The 18,229-nt window shown below is 62.3% G+C and overlaps 1 protein-coding gene across 4 annotated transcripts in view; it reads left to right on the top strand.

The window, feature by feature from the left end:
- Window positions 1-17,826, top strand: part of PAK4 (p21 (RAC1) activated kinase 4) — a 47,162-nt gene extending 29,336 nt beyond the window's left edge. For 2 of the 4 annotated variants that reach the window (XM_055412195.2, XM_055412193.2), the window contains exons 2-11: window positions 1,754-1,862; window positions 6,485-6,558; window positions 8,101-8,358; window positions 10,893-11,354; window positions 11,537-11,974; window positions 13,282-13,415; window positions 13,627-13,753; window positions 14,859-14,984; window positions 16,232-16,366; window positions 16,844-17,826. In XM_055412195.2, the coding sequence (XP_055268170.2) occupies window positions 8,155-8,358; window positions 10,893-11,354; window positions 11,537-11,974; window positions 13,282-13,415; window positions 13,627-13,753; window positions 14,859-14,984; window positions 16,232-16,366; window positions 16,844-16,999 (1,782 nt within the window). In that variant the 5' untranslated portion in view covers window positions 1,754-1,862; window positions 6,485-6,558; window positions 8,101-8,154 and the 3' untranslated portion in view covers window positions 17,000-17,826. The remainder of the gene's footprint in view (window positions 1-1,753; window positions 1,863-6,484; window positions 6,559-8,100; window positions 8,359-10,892; window positions 11,355-11,536; window positions 11,975-13,281; window positions 13,416-13,626; window positions 13,754-14,858; window positions 14,985-16,231; window positions 16,367-16,843) is intronic. The other 2 variants (XM_055412192.2, XM_055412194.2) reach the window with 1 other exon arrangement.
- The last annotated feature ends 403 nt before the right edge of the window (window positions 17,827-18,229 follow it).

Genomic DNA, 18,229 nt, shown 5'->3' with positions numbered 1-18,229 from the left:
AGGCACTGTTCTGAACGCTTTGCCAGTTCATCTCTTTCGATCATTCAAACACGCCCCGGGGAGAGAGGAACCGCCATGACCCCCAGTTTGCAGACAAGGACATAGAGGCCCAGAGTCACAAGCTCCCGGCCCGCAGTGTGACGGTGGCAGAGCCGCCACAGGCCTGGGTGTTCTCTCCTCCTCACCGGCTGCCCTTGGAGTCCTTGTCGGCAGAGGCCTGCGGTGTGGCTGGAACACGGAGAGCAGACTGCCCCTCGCTCCCTGCACGGCCAACTCCTGTCCCTGCTTCCCCAGGCCAGGGTGGCCCCGGATCTGTGTCTTTTGGTGGGATTTCACCCATCATGGGGACTCACGGGTCTCTGGTGGCACACCCCCTGCATGATGTGCCTCTGGCCAAGATTTACTGCCACTTGCTCAAATTCCCCACCTAGGCTGCGTGGTGGGAGGGCCTGAGGACGTGAGCTCACAGCCGGGCACCTCTTGTGTTCGGAACAAACACCAGGTTATTTGCTAAATAGCCAGACTCAGACTGTAAAGAGGCCCAGTTCCTTTGCAGGCATCAAGGTCAGACTTCCAGGCGGTGTGGACAGGGCTTGGGGACTCCTGTCTAACCCTCTGCCCTGCTCCTCCTGGGATCCAACCTCATCACCGCAGCAGTGGCGTCACACTCACAGCACAGGTGTTACCGGTGCCTGCTGTGCGCCAGGCCCCGCTCTAGCTGCCAGGGGTGCAGCGAGAACAAGACAGACCAAGGCCCCTGTTTTGGGGAGCCACCGCTCTGCTGGGGGCAGAGGCGGGAGGCAGGACCTATGATCAACCCGTGTATGAAGTGCCGGATGGTAATAGAGGCCACGGAGAAGTATAAAGCTGGGGGGTCCGGGAATGTGTTTGCACTAAGACCCAACGATCGAGGAAGGGTGAGCGGAGCGCTGTGGGCCCGGGGAGCGGTGGGTACCGAGGCCCCGAGGCTGGAGCTGGCTCTGTATGTCTAGGCCTGGAGAGGAGGGGCGAAGTGTGGGGAGGAGGTGGGGCCCCAGGGTGGGCGGGGCCCTGCTCAGCCCCAGTGGGGACTCTCATCCTGGTGGAGGGTTTTGTCTTCTTCAGATTCCCTCCTGACCACACGGCCTTTCTGAGCTTGCTCCTGGTCATCGGAGCCTGAGTCGTCTCTTGTGCATGTTCTCGTCCCATAAACCTCTAGGTCGTGCCTCTGGAGCAGAAGCTTTGGCAGGAGCCAGGGTTGCTGGGAGGTGGGAGGCAGGAGGCTAAGGGGGCAGTGACAGGGCTCCTCCAGGGGGCAGAGTGGACACTTTTGTGCCCCAGCGCTGGGTGACCCTGGCAGGGACTTCCCGTCTCTGGGCCTCAGTTTCCTAGTTTGGGAAACAGGAGAGGAGAGGCCTCTCCACCCGCACACCCAGGAACCGCCCGGAGCGTTTAGCATGGTCAGAGTCAGCACTGAAACCCATGTGTCCCCTCCACCCACCCAGTAACCACACAGGGCAGAACCCTGTTACTGGGACCCAGCTGTAACAGCCGAAACACGGTTCCTGCCCACGCTGAGCCACCGACTTAGCGGGGAGACAACTGACACGGTCGTGACCGTGTAACATGCTAGGTGATGCTGAGGGCCGGGAGAGAACGGACCGGGTGCCAGGCTCTGGGGGGATGCAGCCGCGGGCGAGACCAGACCAGAGCCTCCCGCCTTCTTGACCTCTCCGGCGTGCCCAGAGCCTGCCTGTTGCTCCCGCCTCCACAGGCCCCACGCGTCCCATCCACCCTCTTCTCCTGGCCTCATGCGTCCTCCTCCTCCGGGCCTCCCTGCTCCTTCCCTGCTCACAGCCTTCCTGTGGCTCCATCTCACTCAGGTAAGAACCGAGTCCTGAGTCCTCCCCGTGGCCCTCCTCCCTCACCCCGTGCCCCTGCCCCACCCCGGCCACTCGGCCTCCGCTCTGCTGTTTGGCCATCAAGCACATTGCGGTCCCAGCCTTTGTGCTGGCTGTTCTCGTGGCCGGGGTCCTCCTCCCCGATGTACCCACTCCTCTCCCCACCCTGCACACTAGAGTGTGACCTCCTCTGCGAGGCCCTCCCTGACCGCTTCACTGAAGAGCCCACCTCCCCCACCCTCCACACCCTGCTGACCCCTGCCCTTTTTCTCCTCAGCACTCGCCATCTGACTCACTAGCTGGCTTTCTGGTGTTTTCTCACTGTGAGCTGTCTCCTTTCCCCTCGAATGTGAGCTTGGCAAGGGCAGGGACATCCCTGGCTCTCCTGGCCTCTGCTGTGGGCCCTGACCCGGGCCTGGCAGAGCTCAGCTCTCACCCGACAAGGATGATGGAATAGATGACGGGTGGGTGTGATGGGCCCTTTGTGGGGAGAGCAGGTGTCTGCCAAGGAGAGGGCTTGGGCGCGTGTCAGTCCCAAAGCTTGAGGCGGGTCTGGGGACAGGATTCCCTGCAAGGACTAGGCAGGAGGATGGTTAGGGGTGGGGGCACGTGAATGGGCAGTAAGAGCTGAGTGGAGGTGTGAGGGGGAATGGTGTGGGGTTTCAGGGGGGCCATGAGAGCCTGCCGAGGCTACCAAGGTGAGCCAGACCCCCGTCCAGCGTCAGAGCACAGCGCAGGGAGGCAGGCAACCAGGGCGCTTCTGGAGCCAGTGGGTGCAGATGATGGCAGAAGGGTGAGGGGGCCGGTGAGCACTTCTCCATCACCCGCTTCCTGCTCTAGTTTCACTTCAGTGACTAGGAAAGGGTGGCTGTGGCCCCTGCTGCGTCTTCTCCTCAGGCCCCAGGGCCCTGGCTGAGTCAGCACCCTCCATTGCCCTGTGGGGTGGGGGCATTTTTATTTGGGGCTGCAGGCAGGGCAGGAGGAAAGGAAGTCTGCGCGCGTACACACACGTGTACACACGCACTCCTGACCGCGGTCACACTCGCGGACCTGGCTCCTCCACGGGCACTCATTTCCTTGGTGCGGGGAGCTGTAGCATGGTGCCATTTTTTTCTCACGGAAGGTCAGCAGGCAGAGCCTGTGAGTGCAGTGGGTGGCTGGAAAATGGGAAGGTTTTGTTCAGACAGGTTGGAAACTACCCATCCCACAAGTGAAATCATTCACAAGTTTTTTCAGTTGAAATAAACATTTTAGAGTAGGATAAACGCGTCTGCACTGGGGGAGCAAACTGAGCTTCAGAGGCATCTCTGCCCGGGTCGGTGGCTGTAGGCTGTGCCCTGTCCTCCTGTGTTCCACATCACTGAGGTCACGGCTTCACCCTCCACCTCTGGGTTCCAGGCCTTTCTCCGCCAGAGAAAGACCCTGGGCAGAGCCTGAGGTGTCTGAGCAGGGGTGCCGCATAGCAGGTTCAGGTGAGTGTGTTCATTCACCAGATGTTCCTCGAGTGCCTGCCACGCTGTGTCGTAGGCACTGGGATACAGTGGGGAGCTCGACAGAGGTCAGGCCCTGCTCCCCTGGAGGAGCTGACATTGTCCACACACACAGAGTTACGTGGTGAGTGCAGTGGGGAAAAATAAACCAGGGAGGGCACTGAAGGTGTGAAGACAGGAACGGGGACTTTTGTGCATAGACTTGGGCAGAGACAGAGAGGGAGGGGGCTGTGTGCAGATCAGTGAGAAGAGAGTTGATGGGGGGCCAGAACAAAGGCCCTGAATCGGGGCATGTCCAGGGTATGAAGAACAGTGAAGAGGCCAAGGTGGCTGGGCCAGATGGGGCGAGGGGGCCTGCGGGAGGAGAGCTGACCGGCCAATCGTGGAAGACCTCATAGGCCATGGGCCAGAGTTTAAGGATGTTGTCTCTGAGGTGGAGCAACTGTCTTCCGTGCCCACCTCTGCTTGGTGACCGTCGCAAGAGATTTCACCTTTGTGAGCCTCAGTTTCCACATCTGCACAGTGGAAGTGAGGTCAGCCACTCCTCGGAAGTCCTGGGGAGGCAGCGAGCTCAGCGTCGGCGTCTGTGTGGGCTCAGGGTCCCCCACGGTGGTGGAGGTGGTGGTGCGAGTCCTGGGGCTGAGCCTCGGTAAACCACGTTTGGTGGCTGGCACTGGCTCTTGGACTGCTTTCTCGCTGCAGACGGACGTGCTGAAGGCCTGTGGAATAGGCAAGGGAGGAGCCCTGGGGGGTGGAGGCTGGCGGTGGGGGGTCCCACTTTATGCCGCCTCCCACCTACCGCTGGGGGCCTGGGCAGGTCGGAGGAGGAGGGACCCTCTCCGCCAGGACGGGTCAGGGCAGGAGAGAAGAAGCAGTGTCCAGGTGGACAGAGGAAGGGGAAGGAGGGAGGGAGGGAGGGACAGGGACCAGGGACAGCCTTAGAGTGGATGACGGTAATGACACAGAAGCAGAACCACAGGACAGGCGAGGCTCCAACTGCCCGTGTTCAAATCCTGGGGTTCCCCTCGCTGGGCCTCAGTCTTCCCACCTCTGAATTGGGGATGATGGGCATGCCTGTTAGGGGTGAGGGTGGAATGCGATTAGACACAGAGCAGGCCCAGGCACACGTGTGTCTCCAAGGATGTGGCTACTGTCATTCCGAGAACTGACGGGGCCCAGACTCAGGTTAGACCAGCCTGGTGTCTTGAGTCCACTCTGCTTCCCAAGCTGTGTGTGACCTGGGCTAGCGGGTGCCCTCCCTATACCTCATCTTCCTTCTCTGTAACACAAGGCCCAAGTTGGCCCCTTCCTCCGGGGTCGGGCGTGCAGATTCCGGGTCGAGTGTTTAGCGGAGGGGCCGGTAGGACCAGTGCTGCTGTCATGGTGACCGATGCTCACCGTCTGCTCCCTTGTTGTGTGCACCGGCCCTGGGGCCAGGCCCTCACACTGGGCTCTCTGTGACTGCTTGCAAGAACTCCTGGAAGCAGGTACTATCTCGGTCCTCTTCTAACAGAAGAGGAAACTGAGGCACAGAGCTGCTGGCCCGGGGCCACGCGGCATGCTTCCACCGTAGGCTGGCTTAGCCTCCCAGCAGAGCCGGCCTCCGGGCCCTGGGCTCTGACTCTGGAGTTCTGGGCTTGCCTGGGAACCCAGCGCCCACTCCTTGCCGCCCCGCTGCTCCTGGCCAGGCCCCTCCCTTCACATGTAGCGGCTCCTCTCCCTCCCTTCTGTGGCCCCGCTAAGGTCAGGAGCTTGGGGACTGATGGAGGGGTCAGGGGAGCCAGCGGTGCCCAGAGCTGCCCCAGGGTGGGGCTCCCGCCTGGCCACTATAAACACGGCCAGTTCCTCTGTTTGTCCTGCTCTCTGTGCAGCGCCCAGAGGGAAGGGGTGGCCCCAGGCAAATATCCGGAGGTGTGCCCCTCTCTCCCCATCCTCTGTAGTCACCTGCTGCGGGGGGCGGGGGCTGGGGGGCCGGGGGGCTCGTAGGTGGGCATCCTAGGTTGGCTGCCCCCCAACAGGCTGCCTCCTACCCACCCCGTCTGGAGCCTAAGCTCCTCCCTCTCCCGGGTTTAGTGAGGGGTCATGCAGTTAATCCTGTCCTGCAGAGGGCTCGGAGCTGACTTGGGGCCCACAGGCCGCGGGCTGGGGGGCGGGGATGGGCAGGGAGAGTGAGAGAGGCCAGGGTGAGGAGTGAGGCTGGGCTTGAGGCCAGACGGGGGCAGATCTGGGCAGAGAGGAGGCAGTGGGACCAGGGCGGGCCGGTGAAGGGGCACACGTCTGGGCAGATGGGGGAGAGTCGGGGTGTAGGGACGAGGAGAGGAGCCGGAGCTGCAAGGGAGACGAGGGCAGAGAAGCCTGGAGGGAGAACGGGGTCAGTCAGGGTCCCTGAGGCCTGGGAGGGTGGAATGGACAGGTTCTGGGGGCTGGAATCGGGGAGCCACACTGAAGGGGCTTGGTGGGGGTAGAGAAGGGCCTGGGCAGAGGGCCCCCCGACCCTGGTCAGGTCTGTTCCCCTGGCAGAGCCCTGGCTCTTGCCACCTGCTGGCCAGGAGGCCCAGGCCAGTTGAGACAGGTTGGCTGCTTGGGTCCCCACCCGCCTCCCACTGGGCTCCCGCCGCCAAACCGGTTCTCCTGGACGGCTGCCCACAGACAGTCCTACCTCTGGGCTGGGAATGGTGGCCTCTCCGCCCTCACACCCTGCTCCCGCGGGAAAGGAGCTGGGAGGACGACCAGGGGCTGCCAGGGCCTCATCGCGGATCTGCTCACGAGTGTCCTCACCAGGTCACGAGACTCACTGCGCTGGGGCCGACCCCGTGCCAGGCACCGTGCCAGGTGCTGAGGAGCCAGCCCTGAGCCAGATAGAAATCCCCACCCAGTGCACTTCCCCTCGTCCTTCGGGTCTTAGTTCACACGAGCCCTTTTCTGGGAAGCCTCCCGTATCCCTACCCTGCCATCCCTCCAGGCTGGGTCTGGCACTCTGTGACCCCAGCCCCGACCATTCAGGGCCATCACTCTGTCCCTCACACCGACCAGCACAAGGCTGGGCACAGAGGAGTGCGTTGCTGATGGATTGATGGATGAGCAAGCAGAGGATGTTTTCTTCCCACTTTACAGATGAGTAACCCGAAGCCCCAAGAGGAGACATCACCCGCCCAAGGGCACTTCTAGCACAGCCAGCAACAAAGCAGGTCTGTGGGGCTCCAGGGGCATGTGTGTGGGTCCAGGGTTGGGGCAGGGGCAGCACCTGGGCCCTTGACACAGCCGGGAGTCATCCTCATCATCAGAAGAGCCTCCCTCCGTGCCCTGCACCCGCATCCTGCTCGTTAATTAACTCAGTAATCCTCCCGGTAGCCCCACGGGGGTCAAGCTGAGGCACAGACAGGCTAAGTCATTTGCCCAGGGTCACACAGTAGGTGGCAAAGAGAGATTTGCACTCTGGCCATCTGGTTTCCCTGCCCTTCGTGTCTCTGGCCCCCGCTGTGGAACACCACCATTCCACATGTCCCCTTCAGCCCCTTTGATTTTTAAATTCAGCTTTCATAGGTTCAGGAAGACCCCCTGGAGAAGGGCATGGGTACCCACTCCAGTATTCTTGCCTGGAGAATTCTGTGGACAGAGGAGCCTGGCAGGCTACAGTCCGTAGGGGTCACAAAGAGTTGGACTGAGCGACTTTCACTTTCATTGAGCATTTACTGCTGCTGTGCCAGTACTGTTTTGAGTACCGGCATGGAAATCACAGGCCCTAAAGACAAAGGCGGTTTAGTCTTTTAGGATACTTCATGAAGTGGGTCTTTCCCCACTCTGTGAGGAACTTGCCTTTTCCAAGCCTCAGTCTCCCCATCTGTAAAGTGGGAGTATATTAGTGAGGCTGCCTAGGAGTCACGCATTGGACAGGGGCTTGGTAACCATGTGTTGAACAGTAACCAGAGGTATATGCTGTTTTTAGCCCACAGTCCAGGCTGAGAAAGCAGGCACAGAGGTGGCAGGCCTTAGGCACCGGTCATGGAGCACATCCTGTGTGTTGGGCGTGGGGCTGGGACACCAGGAAACTGGGCAGATGAGACCAGGCCCAGCACTGAGAGTCGTGATGGGAGTTATAAATAGACTGACTGTGTGTGTGTTAGTCCCTCAGTTGAGTTTGATTCTTTGTGACCCCGTGGACTGTAGCCGGCCAGGCTCCTCTGTCCATGGAATTCTCCAGGCAGGTACACTGGGGCAGGTAGCCGTTCCCTTCCCCAGGGCATCTGCCTGACCCAGGGATCGAACCCAGGTCCCCCCCATTACAGGCAGATTCTTTACCATCTGAGCCACCAGAGAAGCCCAAACATAAGACTCAGCAGCACGGTTTCCAGAAGTTAGACATGCTGTGACATGGGATGGAAGGACAGGGGACCTGGGGTATGTTCAGGAGAGGAGTCACCAGTGACTGGCACCTGAAGCGGGCAGGAGTCAGGCGTCAGTCCCCACAGAGGGAACTGCCATGGCAGAGGCCCTACGGCTCGGCAGCCACTGTGAGCCAGAGGAAGAGCCGCGAGCAGAGAAGTCCTCACGGGGAGTGAGGTGGGGCCGCCAGTGGGCTCTGAGCCAGGGGCCTGACTCGAGTGTTCACAGGGTCCCTCAGGCTGCAGGTGGGGTACAGGCTGTGGAGAGGCTTTGGGGGTGGGGAGACCAGGGAGGAATGGAGGATGGAGGAGAAGCAGCAGGTTCTGGCGAGCCGCCCCCTTCCGCAGGCCTGCCGGCCGGAGCCCCACTCTGTACTCTGTCCACACGGAGAGCCTGGCGCCATGTTCGGGAAGAAGAAGAAGCGGGTTGAGATCTCAGCGCCGTCGAACTTTGAGCACCGCGTGCACACAGGCTTCGACCAGCACGAGCAGAGGTTCACGGGGCTGCCCCGCCAGTGGCAGAGCCTGATCGAGGAGTCGGCCCGCCGGCCCAAGCCCCTCATCGACCCCGCCTGCATCACCTCCATCCAGCCTGGGGCCCCTAAGGTATGCTGGCGCCCACCACCGCCTCTCCTGACCTGCGCCGACCCCCATGGGGTGACCCCAGCCCTCAGCCCCACACTTGACCCTCTCTTGCTGACCACCAGACACACCCCAACCACACCCCCATCCTCACCTTTCACTCACCCATCCACCACTGATCCCTCACCTGGCGTTAGTGCCAGCCCACGCTCCCTTCCTGAGAGGCCCCCGCTGACCTTGACCCTCTGACGATCCCCATGCCAGCCCCAACTCATTTGTCTGTCCTGAGCCCTGTGCTCCTGTCCCCAGGACCACAAACTCGTCCTGGGTCTTGATAGGTCTCCCATCGCAGGCAGAGGGACAGACCAGTTCCCACGTGATGACCGCCCCAGTGGTCAGGGCTGGGCCAGGAGAGGCCCGAGGGGCCGTCTGACCCAGCCCCGGGGTCCAGGCCATCTTCCTGGAGTCAGGGTCACCTGAGCTGAGCCCTGAGGGCAGAGGACAGTAGGAGTCATTCAGGCAGATGGTGGAGAGCCAGGGCTTGTAGTGGAGGAAACGGCCCTCGTGAAGCTCTGGGGGCAGGGGGTGGGGTGGTTTCAGTTTTTTCCCTGCCATCTTAAGCAAACGTGCCGAGCTGGGATTTGAATCAGGGTCCGTTTCCAAGGCCCATGCTCTTAACCCCATTCCTGTCTTCACGGTCTTGGCTCCCCAGGCGTGGCCTGTGGTGAGGCTGGTCTGGGGGCAGGGGGTGTGGCCCCCGCAGCCTGCAAAGCTGGCCGGCCCCCGGAGCACAGACTTTACCCGAAGGGCAGTGGAAACCAGGAAGGGCAGCCTGGGTTGTTCCGAGCGGTGGGGGTGGGGCTGGGTGGGCCGGTCAGCAGGCCCAGGGCTGACTCATCCTCACCAGTGCCCTGGGTGCTGTGCCCTGCCCAGCCCAGCCTAGCATGGCGAGAGGAGCCCCAGGCAGACTCTCTCCTCCAGGGTTTCCCACTGAGGTGTTTGTGTGCCCCAGGCAGGGGGCTTAGAATTCTTTGCCACTGCCTAGAAAAGCAACACTTTACATCCAAGTCTGTGTTTCTGCCTTCTGGTGAATCGGCTGGGGCCATTGGAGGGGCAGCTGCCTGCGCAAGCAGGGTGCCAGCTCTTCTGAGCCCACTGGCCCCACCTGGCCCACCTCGGTTCCATCCGCTGCCAGGCCCTGTGGCTGCATGCCTGCTGCTTATGCCCTCATTCAGGCACTTCCTTAAAAATCCTCCCCAACCCCCAGGGATTCCTGACCTCTTATTCCAGCACTAGAGCCTGAGCAGGTGTCTATCTCCCTTGTTACACTGGGCCCCTGGGGCAAGACCAGGCTGCCCTACTAGCAGCCAGGGTCCAGGAGAGGCAGGGGCAGGGGCTGGCCCACAGGGCACGGTGGCCTTTCAGTGGGTTTTGCGGGGTTCGAGTTTTCTGCACATTTGAGGCCGTGCTAGCCTCAGGATGTCTGGCAGCCCATGGCCCTGCCTGCCAGTGACTGACGCACAGGACTAGGGCCTGTGCTCTGCTCCGGCAGCCCCTACCCAGCCTGCCCGTCTCTTCACTCACTCATGGGCTCAGCAGGTACTTATTGAGCACCTTCTGCATACCAGCCACGGTTCTAGGCTTTAGATGCGGCCAGGAAGAAATAGTGGCCACCCTCACGAACACTGCACCAGGGGAGCAGGACACGGACAGCTGTACACATGCTTCATGTCCGCTGGTTCTAAGCGCTCTAGAGAAAAGGAAAGCAAGAGAGCAGAATAGGGAGGGTTTGAGGCTGGCGTTTTAGACCACAGGAGGTCAGGGAGAGTCTGCAGCAGAGATCTGAAGGGGGTACACACTGAAGAGGGGAGCCCCGGGCAGACAGGGGTGAAGGATTCCAGGCAGAATGAGCAGCCAGTGCCGGAGGGTGGGGTATGTCTGGTGTGTTTGAGGAGTAGTTAAGAGGCCCCATGTGCCTGGAGCTGGTGGGTGGGGGCCCCTAGGGAGAGCCCTGGAGGCAGTGATCTGGATCAGGATGGTGGCCACAGCAGGCAGGGTGCGCCTGGGACACACTTTACCTTTACCCCACCCTCAGCCTCCACGGGAACAGAGAGCGTGTTCGGGGCTCACAGCGCTGCCAGGCTGCAGGGAAGGAGATGCCAAGCCAGGCCCTGGCCCCTGCATCCTGTAATTTGCAGCTTTCCAGGGCTTATTATGGGCTGGCGCGGCCTCTGCCCTCCTTCCCCTCCACCCCAAGCCTGGAGAACAAGGAAGAGACAGGGGTGCTGCTCCGAGGGCCACCCTGGGAACTGCTGCTCCCAGCCTGGGGGCAACAACCTGACGGGGGGTGGGGCAGCTCCGCTCCTGCCCCGCGAGGCTCGGTGCCGGGGGAGGGGCTGCGGGGGCCTCCCGGCCGCCATCACCCCACGCATTTCTTCATTCCGTCTCTGTCTTGTCTCTGTGTGTGTTGTGTTGTCCTGTCCGCCTGTGTTGGATGCACGTCCTGTGTCCCCCTCCTCCTTGCCCGGCCCCCACCCTGCCATTGCCCTGGACCCCAGACCATCGTGCGGGGCAGCAAAGGCGCCAAGGATGGGGCCCTCACGCTGCTGCTCGACGAGTTTGAGAACATGTCGGTGACGCGATCCAACTCCCTGCGGAGAGACAGCCCGCCGCCGCCCGCCCGTGTCCGCCAGGAAAACGGGATGCCCGCGGAGCAGGCCGCCACGGCCAGAGGGGGCCCAGAGAAGGCGGGCGGCCCAGGCCGGGGGGCCGGTCACGGCGAGGCGGGTGGCAGCAGTGGTGACAGGCGGCGGGCGGGGCCGGACAAGAGGCCCAAGTCTTCCAGGGAGGGCTCGGGAGGGCCCCAGGAGTCCTCCCGGGACAAGCGCCCCCTCTCTGGGCCTGACGTCGGCACCCCCCACCAACCTGCCAGTCTAGCCAGCGGGGCGAAAGTGGCAGCTGGCCGGCCCTTTAACACGTACCCGCGGGCCGACACGGACCACCCGTCCCGGGGCACCCAGGTAACCACTCACCCACCCCAGGACCCCTGACCGTCGCCTTGCCCGCCCTGTTCCCATCCACCAACTCCAGCCCGCCCCAGCCCACTGTCCATCTCCATCTTGGCCGCCATGTGTCTGTCCCGCAGCCGGGGTCCCTGTCCCCCAGCCCCTCCCCTGACAGCCGCCTCTCTTTTCTGTTGCAGGGGGAGCCTCACAACATGGCCCCCAACGGGCCATCGGTGGGGGGCCTAGCCGTCCCCCAGTCCTCCTCCTCCCGGCCCCCTGCCCGAGCCCACGGCGCCCCCAGCCCGGGAATGCTGGGCCCCCACGCCTCTGAGCCCCAGCTGGCCCCTCCAGCCCGCGCCCTCGCCGCCCCTGCCGTGCCTCCTGCCCCCGGGCCCCCCGGCCCCCGCTCACCACAGCGGGAGCCCCAGCGAGTGTCCCACGAGCAGTTCCGGGCTGCCCTGCAGCTGGTGGTAGACCCCGGCGACCCCCGCTCCTACCTGGACAACTTCATCAAGATCGGCGAGGGCTCCACCGGCATCGTGTGCATCGCTACGGTGCGCAGCTCCGGCAGGCTGGTGGCTGTCAAGAAGATGGACCTGCGCAAGCAGCAGCGGCGGGAGCTGCTCTTCAACGAGGTGGGCCTGCCGCCCCGTCCCCCTGGGGCTCCCCTGCCCTCCCCACGCTCCTCCTGGGGGCCCCCTGCTCCCCCCAGGGCTCCCCCACCTTCCCACCTGCCCCATTCCTCCTGGGGCTCCCCCATCTCCCCACCTACCCCCCGAGCTGTCCCACTCCTCCCAGGGCTCCCCCCCAACTACCCCACTCCCCCTAGGACTCCTCTGCCCCCCAGCTCCTCCTCGGGCCCCCCTGTTCCCCCCAGGGCTCTCCCATCCCCCCCATCTGCACCCCCAGCTGTCCCACTCCTCCCAGGGCCCCCCAGCTCCTCTCAGGGCTCCCCTGCTTCCCCTAGGGCTCCCCCACCTGCCCCATTCCTCCTGGGGCTCCCTGCCTTCCCACCTGCCAGCCCCCAGCTGTCCCACTCCTCCCGGGGCTCCCCTACCCCATGGTTTAGAGGGCATGCAGGGCTGAGAACCGGGAGAGGCCCTATGGGGCTGGGGTTTGCCAGCGTGAGTTCTGAGCCCAGCTCCTGTCCTCGCTCCTCACGCCTCCCCAGGCTGTGTCTTCTGTCCCCACGATACCCACTGCCATGTCGTCCTGTTCTGGCCAGGCTCCAAGCCCCAGCTCCAGGCCCCAAGCCCCACTGACCCTCTGCATGCCTTCCAGGCCCCTCACCACCAAGTCCCATACTGGCCCCACAGTGTTGACCCCATGTCTGCCTCTTCTGGTTCCCCATCTCAGAGAGGCCCCACCACCCCTGTCCCCAGGCCAGGGCCCTAAACCTCCCCGCTCCCATCCCAGCCCCTCAGGCCTGAGCCTGTCGCCCTTCCCCCATGTAGCGGCCTGCCGGAGCTGCGCACAGTGAGCATCATGTCCCCCACGTCCAGGCTTTGCCTTGCTAGGCCTTCCTGCTCCTGGAATCTAACCCCCACCCCTGCCTTGTGTCTGAGCTGCCTGCTTGTCCTTCTGATCTCAGCCCTGTGCTTAATGCTCTCATCCCAGCGCCCTCTCCCAGTGCCAGCCTGCCCATCAGGGCTACTCGCAGACCCACTCAGGGCTGGTCAAGATCAATATCAGCAGTGTGAGGTGTGCGTGGGGTGGGAGCACCCCGGAATAGAACATAGATGTCAGGCCCTTCGCTCCCTTCTGGGTCTCTTGGCTTCAGCCATGGGAAGACAGTCCCTGGACTGGACCCCGATGAGCAGGAGTGGCGGGTGGAACTGGACCTGCAGTTTGGCAGGGCCCCCACCCAAGCCGAGAGGGCGGGCTCTGGCGGCAGGGACTGTGGTCCACCCTCCATGGTGCCGACCCCGCCTCCCGCGTGCAGGTGGTGATTATGCGGGACTACCAGCACGAGAACGTGGTGGAGATGTACAACAGCTACCTGGTCGGGGACGAGCTCTGGGTGGTGATGGAGTTCCTGGAGGGAGGCGCCCTCACCGACATCGTCACGCACACCAGGTACAGCCGGGCAGCTGGATGCTGCTGGGTCCCCAGTGTGCCCCAGACTTCTCCCATTTCAGGACTGCTCCCTCCAGACCCCTTGGGGTGGGGCCACATCTCAGAACCAACATACTGTCCCCATCACGCCTCCAGGGTGGGGCCGTGTCCCCATCAGACAGCCCCGTCTGCCCCACTCACTCCCCACCCCCCACCTGCCCTGCCTTCCCAGGATGAACGAGGAGCAGATCGCCGCCGTGTGCCTGGCCGTGCTGCAGGCCCTGTCCGTGCTCCACGCCCAGGGAGTCATCCACCGGGACATCAAAAGCGACTCCATTCTCCTGACCCACGATGGCAGGGTGAGCAGTGGTGGGGTGGCTTGGCCTCCCCCGGCCTCTGCCCAGCTCTCCCCCTGCGGGTAGGGTGGGCCCAACCCCCAGTTCAGTCCCTTGAGGAGCAGTACATGTATTCCTTCCTCATGCATCAGTCCAGAGTCAGGGGTCCAGGTAAGTTGGGGGCTCTGTCATCATCAGCCCCAGCCGCTGAGAACTGGAGTCTAGCCCTGGACCCAGAGATGGGAGACTGCATCTGGGTGGCCGGCCACAGCTCTTGGCCATGTGAGAACCTGCTCCTGGCCTGGTGTCCAGGACTGGGTCGTGGACTCTCGGTTCTGTCTTCTGGACCGAAGCTCCGAGTTTGCAGTCCATGGGTGAGCCTCCTGGTACCAGAACCTGTATTCATATTCTAAGAGCGGATGTGATTTTTCAGGGGGAGGGGGCCCTTGACTTTCAGCAGATTCTGGTTGGTGATCTGCCTGCCTTTCCCCAGGAAAGTTAAGCCAGTTCACAGAGGCAGGGGGTCGGGGAAAGGCTTTGCTTCCCAGGGAGTCTCGGTTGGGGTCATGAACACCTGAAGATTCTACAGACGTGTCTGGGGGACACGGGTTTGGGATGAGTTCAGAACTGTATGTGCGCCGTGTGAGCGTGCTCTCTGGAGCGTCCCATTGACATCCTCAGGAGTCTGAATAGGGTCCATAGTTCCCAAGAAGGTATAAATCCTTGGTTCTGAGGAGGTGGTGGTTGCAGAGGGACAGGCAGCATTCATTTCACCCCCTACTAGCTAAAGACATTTGTCCTGCCGGGAAGCTAGGGCCCAAGGCACGGCATTGGGAGCCAGCCCCGGTCCAAATCCCTGCCCGGCCTCTGGTACCCATGGGACTCAGGGTGCCTCCCCCAGGAGCCCCAGCACAGACCCTGTCAAGGAGGCAGATGTGTGGTCTCGGGCAGCTGACACCACTTAGGGCCCCAGCCAGGAGATGGCAGAGTTCCGCCGAGGTCGGGCTCTAACCTCTGGGTGGCATGTAGAAACCCAGTGTGTCAGAGCCTGAGGAATTAAACAGGAGACTGCCTCTGCTCACTCTTCCCCGCCGGCACCTCTGACCCCCACTTCTGTGTCCTGCTCCAGGTGAAGCTGTCAGACTTCGGGTTCTGCGCCCAGGTGAGCAAGGAGGTGCCTCGGAGGAAGTCCCTGGTTGGCACACCCTACTGGATGGCCCCAGAGCTCATCTCCCGCCTGCCCTATGGGCCAGAGGTGAGCCAAAGGCAGCCAGTTCACCCTGCTATCAGCTCTGGTTTATGCTGTTGCAGTCCAGAACAGCTAGAGTGTTAGGGTGAGGGGGCTTGGTCGCCAGAGACAGTTTGTGGGGAGAAGTAGACTTGCCTGTGTACACTCCTCGCTGACTGAGTGCTAGTTTGGAGCCAGTGCTTCGCAACGGGAACAGGAGGCTGGGCAGAAGTGCCCCTGGCCCTGCCTGCCAGCCTGGGGCAGAGGCTTCAAACTGGCTGATGCTCTCTGAAGATGCTTTTGCAAGCATTTTTTAAAAAAGAGCTTTCACGTGAGTCTGAATTTGATCCCCCGTTGGAAAGCCAAGTGATCTGGGCACAAGGAGGCCACATTCCCTCATGGCAACACTCAGATGCTGAGGAACAGGGGAACCTTCATCTTGGTCACAGCCCCCACCCATCTTTGTTGCCTGCACTGACCTGCTTCACTCCCTGCCATTCCCTGCCTGGCCCTGAAGTCTTCCAGCTGTGGCCTGTGGCTCTGAGGACAGTCAGTCAAGAAGACTTGACCCAGTGCCTGGCCAGGGTGCCTGTGGTAGCATAGCTTGGGGAACCGCAGGCAGGAGTAGGGTCACATTGGGAGGGGGGCTGGCAGGAGATTCTGAGGGCCCATCCACCAGGACTGCCTGTGACAAAACTTTCTCAAGAAGGGTTTAGCAAAGTGGAAGACTATGGGTCCCTAGGACTGTAAAGTTCGGCGGGGGTGCAGACTTCATGCCCAGCTGTCTGTGTTCAGTGTCCCTCCCGGCTCTGCCCCCGTGTAGTCCTCATTCAGGCAGGTGCTGCCCCTATCAGAGCAGAAATGAGGACTGTTTTCCTGACTGTCTTGTTTAAAGTCTCAGGGTCAACTGTGATTGGCTCAGCATGGGTCACGTGTCTGTTCCTGAACCAATTACTGTTTTCGCACTCTGCTGATTAAGACAGCTTGGTCATGCACCATGGACTGAAGTAGCGAGGAGGGGGTTCTCCAGAGGAATCCAGGGGCAGGGGGAGGGGTCGCAAAAAGAAGGGGATGGATGCAGGTGGGCAGAACCCTCCAGAGGGTTCCCTGGGTGAGGAGTGCATAGGGTCTGGCAGGCGGGGTATCAGTGTTCAGGGCCCAAAAGCTCCAGAGCGAAGAGGCAAAGATGGAAGCAGGGCCACCTGTCTGTGGGTGCCCCCCGAGCATTGGCCACACCCACACAGCCCAGCCCTGCTGCCTTGCCCCCACCACAGGTGGACATCTGGTCTCTGGGGGTGATGGTGATTGAGATGGTGGACGGGGAGCCCCCTTACTTCAATGAGCCACCCCTCAAAGCCATGAAGATGATCCGGGACAACCTGCCACCCCGACTGAAGAACCTGCACAAGGTGGGCCCCTCCCGCAGGCGGCGGGTGTGGGGGAGACCACATGTGGGTGGTGGGAGGGTACCACCCAGCCCCGAGCCCAAGGAGAGCGCTGGGGGTGGGCAGGACTAGGGTGCCAATGGCTGTCAGGTGGCGCCTACTGCGTGCTCACCGCCTCGAGCATCTGTGCGGACTCTGCCCTCAGCCCCTCAAAGCTTGTGGTCGGGCTGGCTGGCGAGGTCCAGCAGAAGGACCTTCCTGGTGGGGAAATTGCCTGGTGAAAAAGTGGTGCCTCCAGGGCCCAGCTGTTGCCAGCTCCTGCCGAATCATGAAAGTGGGGAGGCGGTGAGCCCCTGGGGCCAAGCTGTCGATGCTGAGGGCCTCTCTGCCCCTTCCTGGGCAGTAAATGCCATCAGCCCGTTGGGCAGGAGGAAACCAGGGGCCTGACGGCAAGTGAGCAGTGGAACTGCTCCACCGACCCTCTCGCCCCCCTCCCGACAGGTGTCACCTTCCCTGAAGGACTTCCTGGACCGCCTGCTGGTGCGTGACCCGGCCCAGCGGGCCACAGCGGCTGAGCTGCTCAAACACCCGTTCCTGGCCAAAGCGGGCCCGCCCGCCAGCATTGTGCCCCTCATGCGTCAGAATCGCACCCGATGAGGCCCGGTGCCACCCCCACCCCTGAACCAAAGAGCCCCCTGGGTCACCCCTGCCTGGCCAGAGGCCAGTGTAGGGGGCTGGCCCCCGCTCCTCCCAGCCCCGGAGACACTCCGTGTGGCGCTGCCCTCCTTGCTGGGGGATGTGCGGGACCCTACTACTGAACTCTGGTTTTGATTTTGTGACTTTAAAAGAAACACAGGGACTCGTGGGAGCAAGTGAGGCTCCCAAGACCCCCCCACCCTCTGGGACAGGCCCATCTCTGGGGTTTTCCTGTCTCCAGGAAGGGCAGGCGGCCTCCCATCACTGGAAATCTTCCGTGGGGGCCGCCAGGGGTGGAGATAACACTACAAAAGGGGTGTGTGTGTGTGTATGTGTGTGTGTGTGTGAGCGAGTGCGCGCATGTGGAAGGTCCAGTTCCGGTGTCCTCCAGTCTTCAAGTGGGGGTGTCTGAGACCTCGCTTGACACGCAGCCCCTCCCCCCGAGCCATTGCAGGGGTCGATCATGAATGTCTGAAGAGTGGCCTTTTCCCTCGCCCCGCACCCCTCTGTGTGGCTGGACCTGGGATCCAGGGGGCAGGGCTTCCCACCCACCCCCAGCCTCTGCAGAACATGACTACTGCACCTGGACAGCCTCCTCTTTTCTAGAAGTCTATTTATATTGTCATTTTATAACACTCTAGCCCCCATCAGGGGACAGACGGTCCTTGGCCCGCGGGGTGGCTCCAGGGACAGAACCACCGCTTGAAGAATCAGGTTCCTGGCCCCTCAGCGCAGCCCCGCCCTCCCCTCCCTCAAGTTAGTTTTACAATTAAAACATTTTCTTGTTTTGTGTGTGTGCAGTGTGTGTAGAGCTTCCCCCCACCCCAGGTCCAGGCCTGCTGGTGGGGAGAGCTGATGGGGCGGGGCTCTAGGGTTGGGAGAGGCTTGGCTGACCCCAGGATTCCAGCCCCACTATGGGCCAGGGCCATGTCTCTGGCAAAGAGGTGGAGGGGGTGGGGGGGGTTCCAGCCCAGCAGCCAGTAACACGCCTTCTCCTGGGGACCGGATCAACGACCCAGGCCTGGAAATGCAGCCAAGTTTACCAGTCCACGTGCCGGGATGATCAGCTTGCCATATCTGCGATTTGCTGGAAACATAAAGGTTGAGGGGAGTGCGTTCAGTGGAGAAGAACTGATCCTTGGGAGCTGACGTTAGGAAACTGGTCAGCAGGCAGATGGGCTTTGGGGGTAT

Source organism: Moschus berezovskii, chromosome 22 (genome assembly GCF_049115385.1).
Source record: "Moschus berezovskii isolate FMDL1 chromosome 22, NW_MosBer_1.0, whole genome shotgun sequence".
Lineage (NCBI taxonomy): Eukaryota > Metazoa > Chordata > Mammalia > Artiodactyla > Moschidae > Moschus > Moschus berezovskii.
This window is presented reverse-complemented; position numbering and strand designations above follow the sequence as displayed.